At 43.3% G+C, this 23,226-nt stretch overlaps 1 protein-coding gene across 1 annotated transcript in view; it reads left to right on the top strand.

Moving 5' to 3' along the window:
- Positions 1 to 12,557: 12,557 nt before the first annotated feature.
- The window catches only part of LOC126474109 (spondin-1-like), a 193,773-nt gene continuing 183,104 nt past the window's right edge, over positions 12,558 to 23,226 (top strand). Inside the window, exon 1 of the mRNA XM_050101534.1 lies at positions 12,558 to 12,747. Within this exon, the coding sequence (XP_049957491.1) occupies positions 12,677 to 12,747 (71 nt within the window). The 5' untranslated portion in view covers positions 12,558 to 12,676. The remainder of the gene's footprint in view (positions 12,748 to 23,226) is intronic.

Below are 23,226 nucleotides of genomic sequence, written 5' to 3'. Positions count from 1 at the left end.
CCCCCCTCAGATTTAGTTATAAGTTGGCACAGTGGATAGGCCTTGAAAAACTGAACACAGATCAATTGAGAAAACAGGAAGAAGTTGTGTGGAACAGTGAAAAAAATAAGCAAAATATACAAACTGATTAGTTCATGGGCTGATAGGCAACATGAAGGACACAAGGACCGAAGGAGCGCCGTGGTCTCGTGGTAACGCGCGCAGCTGCGAAACGAAGGGTCCTTGGTTCAAATCTTCCATCGAGTGAAAACTTTAATTTTTTATTTTCAGTTTATGTGACAAACTCTTATGTTTTCATCACTTTTTTGGGAGTGATTATCACATCCACAAGAAAACATAAATCGGGCAAGATAGAAGAATCTTTTTACCCATTAGCCAAGTGTACAAGTTAGGTGGGTCGACAACATATTCCTGTCATGTGACGCACATGCCGTCACCAGTGTCGTATAGAATATATCAGATGTGTTTTCCTGTGGAGGAATCGGTTGACCTATGACCTTGCGATAAAATGTTTTCGGTTCCGATTGAAGAGGCACGTCTTTTCGTCTACTAATCGCACGGTTTTGCGATGCGGTCGCAAAACACAGACACTAAACTTATTACAGTGAACAGAGACGTCAATGAACGAGCAGACAGATAATAACCATGCAAAAATAAAGAAAGTAAAATTTTCACTCGTAGGAAGACTTGAACCAAGGACCTCTTCTTCAGCAGCTGCTAACGCTACCACGAGACCACAGCACTTCTGACATCACATTTTCCTTTATGTTGCCTGTGTAGCTCATGGACTACTCAGTTTGTATATTTTGCTTATTTTTTCACAGTTCCACACAACTTCTTCCTGTTTTCTCAATTGATCTGTGTTCAGTTTATCAAGGCCTATCCACTGTGCCAAGTTATAACTAAATCCTAGCGGGGTGCGATGGGGAGGTTCCCTTGTGAGTGTAGGCCTCCACATCAGACACCTGTTTCATGCACCGATGATGACCGCTGTTCGTCGGCGATGAAGAATGGAATTCCAGCTCCAATACCGCAACTCAAAGTTCACTGAGTGACTACAGGTGGCCTTTTAAGATTTTTCGCGTTTTATTCCCCATCGGACAGATGGTCGTTGGCATGTACCGAACGCAACGTCTGACAGAGAAACAATCTACAACATTTGTCGGATGGGCCAGGCCCGAGATGTGAGCATTATGGTTCTGATAATGTTTTCGTGGCATTCCCTGAGTATCTCGTCATTTTGGAAGGCACAATGAATAAACACTATATTGCCTCTATTCTTGAAGACCATGTCCACCCCTACATACACTGTTTTTCCTTGGAACGATGGCAGTTACCAACAGGATAATGCAACGTATCACTCAGCTTGCACTGTACGTACGTGGTTAGAAGGGCACTAGGATGAATTCACTGTACTTTTTTTTTTAGATTCGTCAGTTGGACACGGCACTGGAGTCGGCACAAAGATATAAACAACATGAATAGAAGTTATTTTTGAACGAACTTCGTTAAGTTGGCAGCAAACCAAAGACAACGTAAAACTTAAGGAAGTTACAATATTTACGTTGTTGACAGCACAGTGTTCGAACCGATAGCTATGATTACTGGAAAAAGAAAAATAGTACACTATAAGCAAGAAGGAAAAACACTGAAATGTGTACAAAAGTTCGGAATACAAAATTATGCTTTTGTTTCGGAAATAAAATGGTAGTGCGACCTCCAGACCAGATGAGAGGAAATGCAGATCCCAGCACACTAAGAAATTACTTATTTACGTAAAAAAACCGTCGTGAACTGTTTGATAATCTAAAAATGGCAAAACTGTATCATATAGATCCCGCTGAAGCTGCCTTAGAGCAAGAAAAAGGCGAATCGTCTGGGAAAATTAAGTAGCAGCAAGAAAAGGCGATTTTATTTAAAAAAAAACAAGTTTTAAAATAATTTTTTCCTAAAGCTCATGATAATCCATGGAACTCTTCTAACTCATAAAAAACTATTTTTACAATCAGTAGGCTATTTTCCCATAAAATATGCCCCGGAACAAATGTTTTTGAGAGCATACACAACAGAAACCAAAACGGCCTTGCTGTGCTGGTACTGCGAACGACTGAAAGCAAGGGGAAACTACAGCCGTAATTTTTCCCGAGGACATGCAGCTTTACTGTATGATTAAATGATGATGGCGTCCTCTTGGGTAAAATATTCCGGAGGTAAAATAGTCCCCCATTCGGATCTCCGCGCGGGGACTACTCAAGAGGACGTCGTTATCAGGAGAAAGAAAACTGGCATTCTACGGATCGGAGCGTGGAATGTCAGATCCCTTAATCGTGCAGGTAGGTTAGAAAATTTAAAAAGGGAAATGGATAGGTTAAAGTTAGATATACTGGGAATTAGTGAAGTTCGGAGGAAGGAGGAACAAGACTTTTGGTCAGGTGATTACAGGGTTATAAATGCAAAATCAAATAGGGTTAATGCAGGAGAAGGTTTAATAATGAATAAAAAAAATAGGAGTGCGGGTTAGCTACTACAAACAGCCTAGTGAACGCATTATTGTGGCCAAGATAGACACAAAGCCCATGCCTACTACAGTAGTACAAGATTATATGCCAACTAGCTCTGCAGACGATGAAGAAATTGATGAAATGTATGACGAGATAAAAGAAATTATTCAGGTAGTGAAGGGAGACGAAAATTTAATAGTCATGGGTGACTGGAATTCGTCAGTAGGAAAAGGTAGAAAAGGAAACATAGTAGGTGAATATGGATTGGGGGGAAGAAATGAAAGAGGAAGCCGCCTTGTAGAATTTTGCACAGAGCATAACTTAATCATAGCTAACACTTGGTTCAAGAATCATGAAAGAACGTTGTATACCTGGAAGAATCCTGGAGATACTAAAAGGTATCAGATAGATTACATAATGGTAAGACAGAGATTTAGGAACCAGGTTTTAAATTGTTAGACATTTCCAGGGGCAGATGTGGATTCTGACCACAATCTATTGGTTATGAACTGCAGATTGAAACTGAAGAAACTGCAAAAAGACGGGAATTTAAGGAGATGGGACCTGGATAAACTGACTAAACCAGAGGTTGTACAGAGTTTCAGGGAGAGCATAAGGGAACAATTGACAGGAATGGGGGAAAGAAATACAGTAGAAGAAGAATGGGTAGCTCTGAGGGATGAAGTAGTGAAGGCAGCAGAGGATCAAGTAGGTAAAAAGACGAGGGCTAATAGAAATCCTTGGGTAACAGAAGAAATATTGAATTTAATTGATGAAAGGAGAAAATATAAAAATGCAGTAAATGAAGCATGCAAAAAGGAATACAAACGTCTCAGAAATGAGATCGACAGTAAGTGCAAAATGGCTAAGCAGGGATGGCTAGAGGACAAATGTAAGAATGTAGAGGCTTGTCTCACTAGGGGTAAGATAGATACTGCCTGCAGGAAAATTAAAGAGACCTTCGGAGAGAAGAGAACCACTTGTATGAATATCAAGAGCTCAGATGGCAACCCAGTCCTAAGCAAAGAAGGGAAGGCAGAAAGGTGGAAGGAGTATATAGAGGGTTTATACAAGGGCGATGTACTTGAGGACAATATTATGGAAACGGAAGAGGATGTAGATGAAGATGAAATGGGAGATAAGATACTGCGTGAAGAGTTTCACAGAGCACTGAAAGACCTGAGTCGGAACAAGGCCCCGGGAGTAGACAACATTCCATTAGAACTACTGATGGCCTTGGGAGAGCCAGTGATGACAAAACTCTACCGTCTGGTGAGCAAGATGTATGAGACAGGCGAAATACCCACAGACTTCAAGAAGAATATAATAATTCCAATCCCAAAGAAAGCAGGTGTTGACAGATGTGAAAATTACCGAACTATCAGTTTAATAAGTCACAGCTGCAAAATACTAACGCGAATTCTTTACAGACGAATGGAAAAACTGGTAGAACGGACCTCGGGGAAGATCAGTTTGGATTCCGTAGAAATGTTGGAACACGTGAGGCAATACTAACCTTACGACTTATCTTAGAAGAAAGATTAAGAAAATGCAAACCTACGTTTCTAGCATTTGTAGACTTAGAGAAAGCTTTTGACAACGTTAACTGGAATACTCTCTTTCAAATTCTGAAGGTGGCAGGGGTAAAATACAGGGAGCGAAAGGCTATTTACAATTTGTACAGAAACCAGATGGCAGTTATAAGGGTCGAGGGGCATGAAAGGGAAGCAGTGGTTGGGAAAGGAGTGAGACAGGGTTGTAGCCTCTACCCGATGTTATTCAATCTGTATATTGAGCAAGCAGTAAAGGAAACAAAAGAAAAATTCGGAGTAGGTATTAAAATCCATGGAGAAGAAATAAAAACTTTGAGGTTCGCCGATGACATTGTAATTCTGTCAGAGACAGCAAAGGACCTGGAAGAGCAGTTGAACGGAATGGACAGTGTCTTGAAAGGAGCATATAAGATGAACATCAACAAAAGCAAAACGGGGATAATGGAATGTAGTCAAATTAAATCGGGTGATGCTGAGGGGATTAGATTAGGAAATGAGACAAAGTAGTAAAGGAGTTGTGCTATTTAGGGAGTAAAATAACTGACGATGGTCGAAGCAGAGAGGATATAAAATGTAGACTGGCAATGGCAAGGAAATCGTTTCTGAAGAAGAGAAATTTGTTAACATCGAGTATAGATTTAAGTGTCAGGAAGTCGTTTCTGAAAGTATTTGTATGGAGTGTAGCCATGTATGGAAGTGAAACATGGACGATAACCAGTTTGGACAAGAAGAGAATAGAAGCTTTCGAAATGTGGTGCTACTGAAGAATGCTGAAGATAAGGTGGGTAGATCACGTAACTAATGAGGAGGTATTGAATAGGATTGGGGAGAAGAAAAGTTTGTGGCACAACTTGACTAGAAGAAGGGATCGGTTGGTAGGACATGTTTTGAGGCATCAAGGGATCACAAATTTAGCATTGGAGGGCAGCGTGGAGGGTAAAAATCGTAGAGGGAGACCAAGAGATCAATACACTAAGCAGATTCAGAAGGATGTAGGTTGCAGTAGGTACTGGGAGATGAAGAAGCTTGCACAGGATAGATTAGCATGAAGAGCTGCATCAAACCAGTCTCAGGACTGAAGACCACAACAACAACAACAACGCAACAGAATTGTTTCTCTGTACTATTTTATTTAGTATTCTGAAAACTTCACTTCCCACATTGTCACATAACATTTACACAAGTAGTTTAGATTTAACACTCTTTTTACCACTCAGAAGCAACATTAAAACCTGTAATTACGGATAAACGAATGTAACACGAAAGGTTAGGACTTATTCACCATCATGTGTCATTTCCTGATACTACTCATTGACGTAAGTACTTCTGAAACGGGTAGGCCATTTACAATCACAATTTCAGTTAATTACGACACAGGCTAAGTAAGATATCAGATCTTAATAAAAGGGGAATAAAAACAGGTAGGCCTTGATTTATAGGACTTTCAGCCGCCGAAATTATTAAACAGGTTTAGTTAAAAGGGGACAGGTAGGCCTTCAATAATAACAGCTTCATTTGGGCAAAATTACGAAACAGAAAACAAGTAGGCCTTCATGAATAACTGCTTCAGTAAGTAACGAAGAGCTTGAATTGCTCCCTTATAAGGGGTGCACCAGAAGGCTTATACGAAAGGAGCACTAGACTGCACGAAATAGGAGGACCTAGAAAAGTTAGAACGAGAGGACCGGTCATTCAAGGTCCTTTTCGTTGGGTGCAGACTAGCGAAAGTAGTATTAAGACAGCAAGGTTAATTACGCGAAAGTAACAATAACTAGCCATACAGTATGCCCGCGTCCCTGCAAGACACCGCCTCTACAACGACGGCGAAACGCCCGAAGGAAAACTAGGCTGCCAAACCCATTTACATAGTCTCTGAAGTTGCAGATTTTAAGACACAGGAACCTCCTAAGTCAATATAATTAACGTCTACAATCCCCGAAGGTATTTCGAAATAGGCACCCGGGCCTGTTACAAGAGGAAAGTACTTATCTTGTGTTGGCATGGAGGTCGGCAAAAACTGCGTGACAACGAAGAGGGGGGGGGGGGGGGAGGTCGGCCACAGCATAGAAGAAACATGTTATCGCTCTGGCGACCAAAGCCAGTATCGACCCCACAATTCAAGGAACCAACTGGTGGTGAAATAGAACAGCTAATGATCGCAACACACTAATAGGCATCAATAAGAAAATAACAGTCGAGACCTCAAAATCCTAAACTTAACTGAAGTTCACGAATCGAAGCTCAAGCTTGCCGATTCCGAAGAGGTCCAGAATTCAGCACAGCGAAACCGGCTTAAACTCTTTCATTGGCGTGCCACGTCCCAGAGCTGGCTGGCCAGGCTACGCACGGAGACGGCACTAAGTCAGCCACGGATTCAAATCGACATACAAATATGCTCAGCAACCACTCGGCGGACATCTTGCTCAGGACGCTTGCGCAATTGCTCACCTTACTCGCCAGGCAGGCCTCTCACTGTTACCGCCATCCAACTCACCACGCCGTAAGTCGCCCTGTACCCATTAACAACCTCGAGCAGAGATCTTAGTGGCCTCAAACTAGAGGGGACGTCACACGAGAGATCAAGCTAGTAAAAATATATATCGATGCTGCCAGAACAGGCCGTAGGTCCAACGGTACCGAGCGGTCGCTGTGTCATCCTCAGCCCATAGACGTCACTGGCTGTGAATATGGAGGGGCATGCGGTCAGCACACCGCTCTCCTGGCTGAATGTCAGTTCACGAGACTGGAGATGGAGCTAGTGGGGCCACGGCCCAATCTCCCCTCTTAAAATAATGGACCCTAGTGCATCCTACAGAAGAGAAGGAAGGTTAATTAACAGGCTTAAGACAATTAAGATGCCTCCTGAGAACCTTACTACTTTCCAGATACCTGACAAGCAAGGTAATCTGGCCCAGAATTTTTCTAATTGAGCATGGGTCTATGAAACGAGGAATTAACTTCCCGAGCTTGGCGCCATCCCCTCACTCGACAGGCACAGCCCTTCACCTACCTTGCCCTGAAAGGGACATCTATTCCTATTGTATCCTAATGTTATTCCGGGCCCCTTCCCAATTTTCCCTAAGATCTTAAGGAGTAATGAACGAAAACAGGAGGTCGTTTATATCCCACAAGTTGGACAGAGGAGAATTGATGGGCTACGCAAACAAGAGAGTGGCAAGAACTGCCTTGGATGCTTCGTTCTGCGTAGTGTTAAATGCAAAATTGAGCTGCGGCATGGTGGTATCCCACTTACTCGGAGACTTATGATTGTTAATGATCAAAGCTGACAAGGTTCCGATTCACTCCCCGGGGATAACATGGCGTGGTGGTTAGGTGTTTAACAGCCTTACAAAAGCAAAACTGCTTAAACCGTTCGGAAACAAACGCCGGAGCGTTATCGCTAACAAGCGCCTTTTTATAGGGTGTCCAAACCAGCTGAAGATGTTGGTCAGATGTGCAATGGTAGTGGCCGATGTGACCCCACGACTAGGGATTAACCATACAAATCCAGAAAACGTGTCAGCAACCACCAGAATACATCGGTTCCCCTTCTTGGCTCGAGGAAGAGGCCTTACGTACTCGATAAAGAGTTTGTCCATAGGGTTCTCCTCGCGCTTGACTTCGGAGGACTTCTACTGGGTTTAGCCTTCTTACAGGCTTCACACTCACTCATTAATCGCCACAACGTGGACCAAGTGAGGTGAGCCTTAATCTTTTCCAAGGTTTTATAGAGACCCAGATGTCCTGCCACTACAGAAATAATAGTAAACGGGAGCACCAGCTCCAGAGGCAAACAAATTTTAGAGTCCCCGGCTTCGTTAACGCATTTACATAGCACGCCATTCCTGATGGAGTATTCGCTAACCTCACCACCAGATATGAGTTTCTTATGGACCCCACAATGGATCTTGATCCTGTTTGATTTTAAGCTCCACAAATAACCGGGAAACTTCAGCTAAAACGGTACACACAACGGGTGAGACTCAACGCTCTTATTCTCGACATCCCCCTTTTTCCTGAAACATGCGACTGTTGGCGTCGGTGACTCGGTTGTCGGATCCTTTTACGTGTCGCATCTTGAAATGCGGGCCGCCCACCTGACAATCCGACCAGTTTCCCTGGGTCGAGCCAACACCTAAGTTAGGGCCTGATTGTCTCTCTCGAGATCTGACTCCCTGTGCTCACGATAGAACTGAAACTTCTCTAAGACGATAATCACTGCTAGCGCTTCGCACTCAAAAGGAGTAATTTATCCTTGGACCAGACAACCTGCTAGACGCGAAAACTAATGGGAATTTTATACCTTGATCCTCTTGCAACAACACTGCAGCAACAACGGCATTGGAAGAATAATTTTTAATGATAAATCTTTTCCTGAAATCCGGGACGGCTAAGACTAACGGTCCTGATAGTTTCAAAAGCCGCCTATTGGCTCTCACCCCAGACAAATTTTTCCCCCTTCATTTGTATTTATTCAGGGGAGGGGCTATCTGGGTAAAATCAGGGACAAAACGGTGAAAACAATTCGCCATTCCAATAAATCTAGCTATCTCCATCCTATTTCAAGACTGAGGCAATTTCTTCAATATCTTAGTTCGTACCTGGTCCTAATGCCGTCCTCGGAAACTGAATGGCCCAGAAAGGACACCTGTTTCCTAGTAAGTGTCATCTTGGACGACTTAACGCATTCCAAAACTTGGAGAGGTCTTCCCAAAGATGGGAAATATGATCCTCAAACTACTGACTATGACATCACCAAGGTAATTAAAGACACAAGAAAACTTCAAGTCGCCCAGGATATGATCTAACAAACGAGACAAAATCGCCACCCAGTGGACAAGCGGAATGGCACCCGGTTCGACTCATAAAATTTCCGATCAGTGCAGAACGCGGTGACAAGTTCGGACTCCTCCGTAAGAGGAATCTGATAAGCCTGGTTCAGATAAGCTCCGTGAACCAATTACCCACCGAAAAGGAGTTTCGAGGATCCGGCAAAGGCTAAAATGGCTCTGAGCACTATGGGACTTAACTTCTGAGGTCATCAGTCCCATAGAACTTAGAACTACTTAAAACTAACCAACCGAAGGCCATCACACACATCCATGCCCGAGTCAGGATTCGAACCTGCGACTGTAGCGGTCGCGCGGTCCCAGACTGAAGCGCCTAGAAACGCTCGGCCACCCTGGCCGGCAATCCGGCAAAGGGATAAATCCTTATCCTAACATTTTTATTATGGATTCGATAATCAACGGCCTATATTTCTGGTCTCGAGCTTTAGGGACGGGAAATATTGGTGACGCATAGGGAGATGCAGACGGCCTAATGACCCCTTCCTTAAACATACTCGCAAATTTTTGTCTCAAGATATTCATTTTGGATGGCGAGAGGCGAGAAGGAGACTGTCGCACCGGAGTGTCCTCAGGCAAAAATATGTGGTACCGTATGAACCGAACTTATTAGAGGAAACCTCGGGAAACTCCCCTAATAAATTCAACAACCGCGCTGCCTGACCTGGCTCAAGATGGGCGACAGAAAATTCACCTGAGTTACTATTTACCGAATCCCCACAATTGCGCAAAAGCAAGAGCAAAAGGCTGTATTGTCACTAGGAAAACCTAAAAGAGAAGGTGCGGCTCTTAAAGTCGAGAACTTATCCTATTTTCTGAATATAAGCACACCCAAGCAACGAATTGAGCGCTAGGTCTTTAACAAGCCATAAGAAATTACAAATGTACAAACAACCGCGCACCTCGCCGACAAGAGGCAACTCTTGCCCCTTGGGACACGACATATCAAAGGACAGCGGCACATGGAAGATAATTTACACTGATACCCAAACTCTAAATACCAATTATAATTCATCAAGGACACGGAGCTACCAGAATCGAACAGGGTGCACAACCGTTCTTGTCCTAGATGGGCACAGATAAAAGGGAAGACAGATCCGAGGGAGTTTTAATACTCGCGCTCCATGGTGCACCCGTCCGATGGTAACCTGGCCTCATTTGCCGGGTTTAGGAGCTCGTGCTACAGGACACTCACGCACCAAGTGATCGCTGGCGCGGCACCGAAAACATCCTTTCCCGGAAAATGTGTTGGAGGCTTGGAGAGTCCTACTAGTTTTCGAGGTGGACGGAGGAGATTCCAAGTACTGTTCACGACTCCGATCCTCATGGGAAAAAGATAAGGATTCAATGTAATAAAACAAATTTTGCAATTCCCAGATTCTAGCGGGGCGACATAAAAAGCCCAAGCGCGACCTATCCTCAGGACGCATGCCCTCCAGTAGTGAGTTTCGAAGCCGACATATCAAGATCCAAGATAGCTATGGGCCCTCGCTCGACATAAAGGCTGAGAGAATCAAATGATAGCTGTCCCCCGCCAGTAATATTTGCGTTAAAGCTCGTTCTGCATCAGCAGCGAGAGCTTCCTATCGACAATCAGTCTCCTTAGTTGTCCTATTGAGCCCTCCTACTTCAGGGCTTCAGATACAAAATCGCTCAGAGTACCTTTCGCCAAGGGGTAATCACATGGTAAAGCGATCCCAAGGCAACCGCATAAAATTCAAATTGCACTGACAGCCACAAAAACTGCTGGACATGGCCCTCGATATCGAGCGAAACCTCTGAAACACCGTTGAGTAGGCACATAATTGGGTTGGGTAGTCTAGCGAAATGATTAGTAGCTGGAGGGTTACCTAAATCCTGGGCCTGACGCCTGATCCAAGAACTGATTCGTGGGAGTAGCTGCTTGACTTGCTCCAGCTTCCTGACTTTCCAAGCTCAAGGACGCTGCTCGCACCTGCAAATCCCTCGCTAGATACCTCAGCTGCCCCGCCCTGGTAACTTGAGGCAAGGAGGTAATGTTTCTCAAACAATTAGTCAATGTGGGCCTGAATTCTACCAATTTCCCTGACAGTAGGTTGACTGTCCTGCAGTTCCGGTGCACCCCATCCAACGCCGCGAAAATATTATCGAGACAAACACCTACCTCCAATGGTGCTCGCCAAAACTCAAAGCGGGGTGCCCAACGCCACGCACAACCTGGCTGTCAGCTCTGGAACAGGACCCTTGATGCTAAGCTCTCGAATTCTAAGTTCATACTGCTTACGCTCATTCTTTAGATTTCCAATTCCAGGGCAGCCCCTTGCACACACAGCAAATCCCTGCGAACAACGGAATGAATTAGTTCAATGTACGACAGACAGTAAGGGATCCTTACGCACTAAGGCAATCCAATAAAACAATACCAGTCACCGTTATTCAGGTTTTATTTCTAGCCTACCAGTTTCGACGAAACTCTACGTCACCTTCAGGCCTTAATAACGGTGATTGGTATTGTTTTATTGGATACTGACCGGCCGTAGTCCCATACTTCAGAAAGAAGATGGATCTACATTCACTAAGGAAACGGTCACAGGAAATAACAAATGAAAGGGTATCTGTCTCGGGGTTCCGTGTCCTCCCTCACATGCATTTTGTTTTTTCTCGGCACGACTGCATATTCCAGCAGGGCAATGCAACGTGTCCCACAGCTCGCAGTGTACGATTATGATTCGAAGCGCACCAGGGTGAGTTTACCGTACTTCCACGGCCACCGAATTTCCCGGATTTAAACCCGATCGAGAATGTGTGGGACCACCTCAACCGGGCTCTTCGCGCCGTGGACCAGCAGGCGAGAAAACTAGCGCAATTCGTCACAGCACTGAAGTCGACTCGCTCCACATCGCTGTCTTCCAGAACCTCATTGACCTTCATCCTGCACATCTCCCAGCGGTCTGTGCTGGAAACGGTGGTTTTCCAGGCTTTCGACAAGTGGCCACATTCAAATGACTGGTGAGTGAAATACCAATTGAATCAGCATTTAACAAGAGTTTGCTGAGACAGTTGTTTGTGCACTTTTTCTATTAAGCGGCTAGCTTGTTACTCTTACCTTGCATATTTTAAAGCCAATTTTTGGTAAACGACAATTTGAAATACCAATGAAAAATACATCAGTTAGGTGTGACTGCCTAATCTTTCCCAGAGCAGTAATTCTTAGTAGTCTTCATGTGTTTGCTACCGGATCCTAAAATTATTACGAGTCCATATTTCGGCGATCCAATTGTTCGGCATCTTCAGGAGAGATGCTGCTGCCTCGGAGTCTCGGTGAAAACCTTAACAGCAGCAGCAGCGGTTGACAGATAGATCACCTACGTATCGAATCATGTTGACTTTACGATCCGGTAGCAAACCTGAGGGGACTTTCATTACTTACTTTCTCACTTCTCGCAGTGTGGCAACGAAAGAACTGTCTAGATAACGACGCAGCCGTTTTGCTATGGCAAGAAAAATAAACATGGCGCCATCCGATAGGAATACCCGTCTGCCTTAAGTGATACAAAAACAGCGACAGAATGTAATAACACTTCCCATCTGCCTTGTACAGCGCGTCTCGGACTCCAGCGCTGCAAGCGGCCGGCCCGCAAACTGCTCGCAGGGCGGCGCATAAGAACAGCGGCCGACGCAGACTGTTCCAGTACAGCATCAGACGCGTTGCTGAAGTTAACAGCTTAGCAGTTCGCTTGTGATTTCGCAGTTCATTCGGCTCGGACATTATATATATACTTACACCTAGCGCTGTATGTTTACCGTGGCACTGCTTGAAACAGCATTTGCCGAGATACCTGACCAAATGTACGACGCACGAAGACGGTAAGTCTCTTTCTACAGCTCAGTTTCTCCAATTAAATTTGAACAGAACTTCTTTCATCTTGGTTACTAAATGTGTTTTGTTTTTTATTGACTTGGTTGGTAAACTATCCCGAGAAAACCTACTTACAATGTTTCAAGTGTCGTCCACTTCACAGAGGCTTGTAGAGTACAGATGTAGACAACATGTTCGCCTTTGATGATCAAAAATGAGTTATGCAGTTAAATTAACTGTGGGTTCCAAAGGACTGTCAAGAGGACCGCCACGAGCTGACTACAGTCTTATACATATCGTCATGGATAAGCTTTCATAATTGAAATTGTATTAACGTTGAGAACAAGGAACAATAGAAAAGCAACAGTCGTTGATCAAAATAAAAAAAGAGTCAATGACACGCTGATATATCTCGTGAAACATAGATCAAACTACGTGAAAAAGAATGAGAGAAGGGAGGGATAAACAGAACAGCGGAAGGTCTCAGAATCAACTCGTACTTGTAGAAATTACTGAAACTGTCTACCAGAGAGAACTGAAGCACGGTTTTGTAGCTCCTGAGGAGCTTTATGCGATGCTGACGTGAGGATCGATGTATGTCAAAGTATTCTTCGTGGTTCTCACCATAAAATACAATAGGTACAGAGGTGAAATTTTAAAATGAATACTGCAGTACATCTAACACTACCTTTCTTTTCCATGAAATTACGGGACACGTGGAAAGGCTGCGATCAACTGACCAACAATTTCTGAAACACTGTGTTAACGAAACACTTGGATGACGGACTAACTGACTTTGCATCACATCAGGATTTATTAGTAGCCTAAGTGAAGTACACTTACAAATTATTCACATTACTAGAATTTTGTCTGTATCTTTCATTTGAGTGATTTTGGTCACATAAATGTTTATTAGGTACCAATCCATAGTAGAAATCTGCGCATGAAATTCTTGGATTACACTTGAGAATCATTGCATTGGAAACTGAAATATCTAAAGCATTTGTTTTATCACATGACTAATAATGATTATTTTTTGAAAACAAACGCTCAGTTCTTGCATTCAATCCAAGGATGCACACAGTAAGTTCTACAATTTTGGACAGGACTTTAATTTTTATACTTTTCTGTAACATTTTGCCGGCAGATGTGGCCGTGCGGTTCTAGGCGCGTCAGTCTGGAACCGCGTGACCGCTACGGTCGCAGGTTCGAATCCTGCCTCGGGCATAGATGTGTGTGATGTCCTTAGGTTAGTTAGGTTTAAGTAGTTCTAAGTTCTAGGGGACTAATGACCACACATGTTGAGTCCCATAGTGCTCAGAGCCATTTTGTAACACTTTAAATATTCCAACTCATTTACTATACACTACTTCTTTGACAAAACACTATCAATTTCTATACTGCTTACTTTCTGAATCCTTTTTCGAACTGGTCCAGGCATGTGATTCATAATCTGTAAACAGCTTCCCTTATGAAACCAAATACTCAAGTGCTACATTGTAGACAATGAACATAAGAATAAAACCTACTGTGAGAAGCTCGATTACTGTTATACAATTCCTTAAATATAGATTTAACCTAAAAACTTCCAAAAATTATTTTCTTTCCTATTTTTTTGTCTTTGTTATGAGTAATTCATAACAAGATCTTATCTCTGCAAGGAAGGCATTTTGCTCTTCGATCTCTTAAATGCTTTTACTGTTATGACCTAGCAATTGAAAAAACCCTAGAATCTCTCAGCGTTTCCACCCTTGCAGTATAAATATGAAAATACGTGTGATTATTCTCTGTATCAATTCGCAGCTTCCCAGTAGCTGTTTCGACACTGTTGTGGATGATATGCCATGCAGCCAACACCTATAAGATAATTTCTTCCAAGGCTTGTTTGAAATGTTGCAAAAGCTTTTTCTTTGCCAGTTCTGTTTTCTCGACCAAATATACTTGGTTCTCGACAGTGATCAGGCACATCCGACATCATATTTTTAGATATTAGATTAGAAGTTTCATTTTCAATAGAAATAAGTTCCAGTGTCTTTTTATTTTTTTGTTTATTTATTTTCATACAGATTAAGGCTCACAACTGTAACATGTGTGGTTATCACTACTCACAGCCGATTTTAAGGAAATGTCTTATAACAGCTACGTAAGCAGAATTTCTTAGACTGTGCGAAACAAACTTACCATTATTCTTTTACTGAAGAAGTCATGGATTTTAGAAGACGTTGCAACAGCAGTAAAAGAAGACAGCTTAGTTTTGTTTGATTTGTCATGCCGAACAACATGTCCAATTGAAAATGTGGCACTGAAAATTTTATAGTGAACTTATATTTATCCTTTTAAGTTGTAAGAAAAGGTGCATTTGGGTTTAGGCATAACAGATTAGCCCACGCGAATAACAACACACCTCATGAACTGCCAACACTAGACTAAACAAATTTCGTCTATCTTAATTGTTCACAGAACGCGCTAAACAGTGACAACGATAAATGTGATAAGCATCGATCCAGTATATCTCAAAACAAGAAATGGTAAAACTAGTTCCTTTTTTTTAATTTAGGAAGTCAACTTTAGGAAAATGCGGGACCTATTCACGACCCAACAAAAAATTTCGGGGGTCGCAGTACACACAGGTAGAACAAGGGGACTATCACGTTTTTTACGCGACGAATGGCAGGCTTCAGTACACCTTTCAGGTGGTTTTAATTCTCTCACTTTGCTTCACGTAGAGGTCTAGTTTATAGATGCACGCGAGGTTAGTAGCATAGCGATTTAATTGTGTTTTGCATGGCTTCCTCGATGAAAGCTGTTGTGATCGCAGAGAACATGGAATTCAGTTTCCGCTTAGCATTCCCTAAAAATACGTAAACCAAAATTGACTGTCCAATGTTTGATGTATCTCGACAGCTGCCAGGCCATTTTCAGTCACTCGTTTAAGTTTGGAAATACGTACACGTGTTACAACAAGAAAGTTTTCCTTTTATGGATTCAGTAAACTATTTGAACGTTATTTTCTTATCGAAATGATGTGGAGCGAGTCAGTTTAAAAGACGTACGTTAATTTACTATTATTACAAGTTGTGTATGCTAATCACATACTTTTAACTTGGCACGCATACCGAGGATGCTGGGAGGCAAAGCTTGTGATCTGTTTATAGCACACTGGCTGCTGACTAAGAGACAACCACCGCCGCCTTCTCCCAGAGCAACAAGCTATAGCTTGTAAAAGAAACGAACATATAATGGATTAATACGTGGCAGAAGTGACACGAAAGCTGACGGCGAGTAGCAAGAAGGGCTAGGTACAACCTCTTCGCTCATTTTTGTAAATAATGTTGACTATCACCACGCCAAAGTATTGGCGTGATTAGTACGAGACCTTCGTAGGGCAAATCCTGTTCTGATACTCTTCCTTCTCCTAAAAAGTTTTTACGTTCGTGATGAAAGAACAATAACGTTTCTTTACATTTCTGTGCCTCATGTGGCGTGTAAAACACATGCATCACGCACTGGATGGACAGGCAACACAAGAAGTTTCCATGTATGACATTTTTCTTCATTACGAAGTGTTACCCAAGAAGCAGTGCGATAATACTTTATATTTAGATTTGCTCTATATCTAAGGTTAGTGTAAAGAGTTGCAAGTGATATTAAAAGTGGAAAAAATATCATTGCGTTTAGATCATTTGCTGTAAAAATATCGTAATCTTTGAACAAAGGCTTAAAAAGTGCCAGCCGGTGTCATTAATGCTGTACAAATGTCTTAGACTGGCTGTGAATAGTGATAATAAATGCCGTTCGTAAAGACTTTAATGACTGCTTGTTCAGTCAGTGCTAGAGTGTGTTTGTGTATAAAGAATTCATGTCATATTGGCCTGTCCGATGATAGGGGACATATACAAGCCCGGTATGTGGAAGGTTTTTTTCAATGATGGGAAATCTGTCGGTCTATTACTAATCGGACGGTCAAAGAAGACGCCGTGCTTGTTTCAGAAATTAACATACAGATACTAAGAGTAGTTTCAGTGTCAACAAAAAAGGTATGCGGTAAGTGTGAAGGAAATACTCGACTGATTACAATTCGGAACGTCACAGACAAGTAGTAACTCGTGACAGGAATAATACTTCATGCATCACAGCAGAAAGTAGCCTCTGCTTCCACTAGGACCCGTCTAAAAGATTTAAATGGTACAATGAAATGAATACCCTTCGCTGCGTACAGGTGTTAATATAAGTCAACGGGTACAGTCGAAAATGTGTGCCCCGACCGGGATTCGAACCCGGGATCTCCTGCTTACATGGCAGACGCTCTATCCATCTTTTTTTTATCTCATTTTGTTCGCTTTTGTTCGTTGCATCTGCTCGGGGCGGACGTCGAAAGACATCCGTTTAAGTTCGTTGTTGATCTATGAGCTCAGTTTTTTTTGTTACAGAGGGCTGCTATCCCTCTGACCGAACACGCTGAGCTACCGTGCCGGCGTCCATCTGAGCCACCGAGGACACAGAGGGCTGTGCGAGTGCAGGGACTTATCTCTGGCACGCCTCCCGTGAGACCCACATTCGCTACTTATTGTCCCGCTCTATATTCATAGTGCCCCTGCCCATCATAGTCATTACTCGCGGCTTTACCGCCGATTCCCGTAAGAGTTCGGGCACTGTTTGTGCATCCGCACAGAAGAGGATGTTCAAAACGCCGGTGTGCCTTAACTATATATATATGAAGATGGTAACTGTTCTTTCGGATTTGAAAATTTAATTTTGAAAATTCTTAACCTAAGGAGCAATCAAAAATTTCACTGTTGAGAGCGTTTTTGAAGCGTCTAGTCTATTTAGCATGATCCGATGCCAGGTTATAGGCACCGATCTGTCGGCAAGGGATTAGTGTGGCCTTCGTGTCTTTCCGGCGTGAGTCCTGTAAATACGGAAACTGCGAACTGTGGCGACATTATTACTAAGTGCGCTTGCCGAATGCCAAACACCCACAGACATGAAGAACTAAGGTAAAACGTCCGGGAAAACGGCGATACGTGGTGCAGCGGCATCGTGATAACGCAGAAGTTTCGCTAACTCAAGTGGGAGACACTCAAACACCCGGCTTATGTTCCTGATGTCTCCCCATGCGATTATTATGCCTTCGGTCCCTTAATAAAGACCTTGAAAAGTCGACGATTCCTGTCGGACTAATACTGCAGCAGTCTGTTACGGACTTCCTCACGCAGCGGGACACGATGTTCCCCAAACAACTCTCTTCAACCTGGTGCTTCGGTGGGATGATTTCCTCAGTGCTCATGGCGATTTTGCCTGTTTTTCATGCTGTTTGTGAACCGTACTCCCTTGCAACGGATGCTTTTTGATAGCCCCTTAGAGCTCATGACTATTCATAGGAAATATTGAGGAATGTGACGCAAGTCTTTGTTCATGGACAGAGAATTTAACTTTGTATGTGCTAGACGGAACATTCAAACTCCTGAGACTGATATTAGCGTGCGAGGATGTAAGGTATTCAACTGACTATTGCATATATTAATAAGGGAAATGTAATGTACATACTGCAGACGTTTGATAGCTACACTGTTGAGTATGTATCTTTTCCAGTTGGATCGTAATAACGTTTTCCCGTAGGTACTGTGTAACCTCGATTAACGGAAATTCACTGACACACTAAAAACTTGAACACGAGTAGTACTGGTGTTGTGAGGGTTCTGTACGAACACAATTATGTATATACAGTACTATAAATTAGTATAAAGGCACCGGTATTGTAGGAAAATTAACACTGCTGGTTGGAATAGTGGTGCACAGTGTATATGTGATAGTATGAGGTCCACCATACTGATAAATACAGTCAAATGGCATCGCATTTGATGTTAGTATCACAGTGTATAACAAGACATAAACGATTCAGCTAGTAGAGGGTGGAACTTGGAATTAAGGCACTTCTAGTGTTTGAGTACGTGCCTTTCCTGCAGATACGAAGCAGACTCCATTAGTGACAAAACGTACTGTGTACATAAACCATCATTGTGGCAGTGCCACGCGGAAAACAGTTATCATGTGATAAAAAAGCAAAAATTCATGCGTAGAAGGAAATGGTACTCTTAGCAGTGGAATCGGCAAGTAACTGAACCGCTCATGTACAGTGATTTATAATCTCGTAAGATTGGGAGCACGATATGAACAGAACGGTGAATATGGGCAACGTAGAAAATTATCTGAGTCATCGAAATGGTTACTTCTGTATAAAATAACTTCTTATTTACAGTTGACAGTAACTGCCAGATGTGAACTACAAATTTTGTCAAGTGACAAACATCTGTCGTTCAAGACATGACTGCCGAAACCTGCTCTAACACTTAAACATAAACAGGCTAGATTGTACTTCGATGAAAAACATATGTCACGGACCTAAGAATGGGATAAAGTGATCTTCAGTAATTTAGATGATCTGGATGAATTACAATATGATTGTCATGATCTGAGATCAGAGCAGCAGGTAAGAATGAGCAGAAAATGTGATGATGAAAGTGATTTGACTTGGGAAACCCTCTACACTAAAGGTAACTCACGTATGACTTGAATAAATACTAAAATGAACTCTAATATGTACACTGAGGCGCTAGAGATAGAATAGATTAGAATATGAGGATCTAGGGGACGAAATCCTACGTATCAACAAGATAATGCATCTCTGCATTCTCCTACTTAAATAAAAAATTGGTTTGAAGATAAAGGTATCGATGTCTAGTCCTGGCCTGCACGCAACGTGGATTTGAAGCCCGTGGAAAACATTAATTGAATACTTGCAAGGCGTGTTTATTGCAGTGGAATGCAATTTGAGGCCGTACTCGAGCTGAAAAGAGTGATACGAGAAAAGAGGGCGACAATTTCACTGCATGAACTACAAACGCTAGCTAAATCAACGCCAAAGAGAATTATTGAGGTAATTAGGAATAACGGAGGTTGGACAAAGAAATAAAAATTCAACAAGGCAACACAACAGTGAGTGTCTTTGTACCAACGTCAATGCAGAAAATGCAAACACCTTATTTTGTTTCTCGTGCCATAATTGTTTATGTCTTATATGTATCTACTACTTTCATAGTAAATATGATACCTGTATGCTTCAGACACTGAGGTCTACTTTCGTAGGGACCTTGCCTTTATACTGATGTCCACTAGAGTTTATTCTTCCTCCGTACCAGGAATCAAGAATCTCGGTGATTTTTCCCTTTTTTCTTTCTATTCTTGTTTGATGTTTCTCTGGTTTTATTCATAGCTATTGTTCGTGTTCCATTCGGTAAAGAACTTCGGGTGCTGACTGCTGACTGACTCGCGCAAGTAGCAGGTCCGTCTAGCTTGTAGATGCCCTGTAGTGTATCTCCATAAAAGGAGCGAGCTGTCTCATGGTAGTGTTCCCGTAGAAATTGGGCGCATGCAATCTGGCGTACGATCTCAGTTCTCATGCCTTCACCGTTCGAAGCCTCTTCCCATCTTTCGCCAGTGTTGTCGCACAGTACCGAGACGTATTCGAGAACAGGGCACGGCGACGCCTAGTACAGTGGCAGGCCTCAGTATGACGTCAGAGTCGTGCCCGGCTTCAGCATCAGATAGGAGGAGATGAGTCATGCAAAGACCTTGTTTGTGACGTCGGTGATGTGTCGGCGCACGGCCGCCCCAGGACACAGCGCAACCGACGATGTAGACAGGTTGAAGGTCTATGATGCGCGGCGTCTTGGCGGCGTTGGGAGTTGAGCTGCATTTGACAGCCCACTTACTGAACCTGTCACTGAGGCGCTGCAGGCGAGGTTAAAATATGAGTGGGCATTTTCTGCTTCCAAACGTCGGTGTGTCATCAGCTCACATTGCCCGCGGCATGCCATCAGTCCAAGGCGAGTCGGTGGCGTATAGAGTGTACAAGATCGCTCAAGGAGCGATCCCTGTTGAATTTTGTACGTATGCAACGTGCTGTGGACATGATGCGACATGCCATTCTACACACCATCCGTTCGGCAAGATAGCTTTTCAGCAGATGAGTGAACTACACAGTACCTCCTGCACAGTAACTACTACAGGAGGCGACAGTGCTGCACTCTGTCGAAGCTCCTGGAGAAGTCAGAGAGTACTAGAGGAGATTTCCTTTGCCAGGGGAAGGAAATGTTCTACCGTTGAGTGGCCACGCTGCAACCCAATCTGCCCTTCCGGTACGAAGGACTCTGCTTCGAGACCAAAAGTTCTGACAGCGCCCTTAGCTGCCAGCCATCGGACAATTTTTCCGATTCCTGACATGGCAACTATCTCAGCATGTCTCCATGCAGTTTAGATCCAAATATATCGCTGAAGATATCCACCAACTTAGTGGCGATAGGAGGTAGCCGCTTCAGGAGAATACAGGGTGACCCAGGAGAATGGTCAATATTCAAGGATGTGACACCAAATATCATTTGGAGCCAAAAACTTCATACAGATATATTCCCTATTCTGCATCGTTTCCAAGATGCAATTCAATGCACATTTGATATTGGGCCAGTAGCGTATTTACCCTAATCGCTTGATTGGTCGTACAGTTAATTGGGCACCAACGTGGAATTTGATGAAGTCTGTGGTATAAAAACGAAAGGCGAATGAGTGAAACGAACTGATTGGTCGCATCATGGACGCTGCTGCCATCATTAGTGGCACACAGACAAGAATCACAAGACTGCACAAATGTACTTAAGTTGACAACTGAACTGTTCAAGAGCTGCAATGTCAAATGTACGATAATGCGTAAGAGTGAACGTGTTAAAAATACGTATTTTAAACTGATAGTAAATCGCTTGTTGTAACATTGACTAACTGCTGTACATGTGTACCTGTATAAACCTGACAACGTATTTAATAATACCGAAAATAAATAACAATGTACATTAAATGTATTCTGCTTTGGAAACCATTCGGAATGGGGCATATGTCCACATGAACTTTTGTTCTTCAAAAGATAGTTTCAGCATGTCCCTCAATAGTGACCATTCGTTCTGGGACTCTCTGTCTGATGCTCCAACCCACTTGGTGTGGAGACGGCGTAGTGACGAAGTAACCCATTCTGCTGACGCAGTCTTCACTTTGTTGCCTTCCTCAGAGGGCTTAGAGGTACCGTTGCAGCTGGTAAGGCACCGTGCTGGTAGACTCGTCGACCTCTACTTCACAGACAGGCGTGAAGGCAAGGGCAAATGCAAGAATATTCGTCTCCTCATGGGAGATGCAGACAATTCAGAGTGACAGAATGCGATGACAAATGTGCTCATTTCGCTTAGTATCACTCAGTGATTCCGATTCTCCACTCAAACTATCTAAATGGATGAAAAATCAGAGATTCTCAGCGTTCACAGTTGGTTTCTACGGAGCGCGCGCACGGGGTGTGTCTTGTGGGCCAGTTCACTGACGGCAGATGCTCGGTCCCCTACTTTTCCCTCACTTCCTCGCTATTCTCTGAAGCATTCGGTACACGCCATTGATGGTAGAGTGATTAGACTTGCCTGTGTTTACGTTTTTCACATGTTTACGATGACTTTCTCTGTTCCTTAGACTTTGCTCCTGGCTAGTCGTTCACTTCGTGAACCCCGTCGTCATAGACTATATGGAACACCTCTTCTTCATCAGTGGCAATGACTCCTCGTCATTTCCTGTGCAATTGACTATAATCCCTTTTCTGCCAATGCAGAGTAAGACAAGACAGGAGCGATTACATCTCTCTCCATAGAGTATGGATCCTGAGTTTCTCAAGTTGTGGCAGTAGCACTTGCAACTGCAACAGAAACATCATCATCTGCAGCAACAGTATCAAGAGCAATGGTAGTTCCAACAGCAGCAGCAGTAACAACAGCAACAGCAACGGCAACAACAGCAACAGAAATAGCAAAAAAAGCGTTGGGTACTCCAACAGCTACAGCACAAATTGCTATTACAGCTCCTGCAAAACCAGTAACAGTTTGCAGATGTAGTAATAAAAGTTTCACAGGCTTCCAGTCGCATCAAGTGGCTTAAAATCCACGAGCTCTCGGCCGAGTACTCCTCGGCCATTGTCAAGTGGTGACTGTCTTCTGGTTGCTGCTGCCGTCCTTAAATAGCAGCGCTGCCTTCCGTGACGTCATTAGTGCCCCCTCTGGTACCATATATGATAATGTTTGCGTTGTGCAGCCGCCGCGCCCGTTTCAACCTTCCGATGGTCGGGTCCCGCGCTGTGCTTAGCTGCAGGCTGCCGTCTCTATAAAGCGTGCTGTCACAAATTTTTATTTCGATCGCTTCTTTTATCATACTATCCCAAAAACTGTTAGTCCGTATGATAACAGATGTCTCGTCGAATGCAATACGATGACTGTTTTCTAATCCATGCTCTGCTCTCGCTGATTTCTCTGGGTAGCGTAGACGAAAACATTTCTCGTGTTCTATACAGCACTGTCTGTCCGATGTAGAACTATCCACACCCACATGGTATTTTCTATACTCCTGGC

The sequence above is a fragment of the Schistocerca serialis genome, chromosome 4 (assembly GCF_023864345.2).
Source record: "Schistocerca serialis cubense isolate TAMUIC-IGC-003099 chromosome 4, iqSchSeri2.2, whole genome shotgun sequence".
Lineage (NCBI taxonomy): Eukaryota > Metazoa > Arthropoda > Insecta > Orthoptera > Acrididae > Schistocerca > Schistocerca serialis.
Note: the sequence above shows the minus strand (reverse complement) of the source record. Positions and strands in the feature narration are given on the sequence as shown.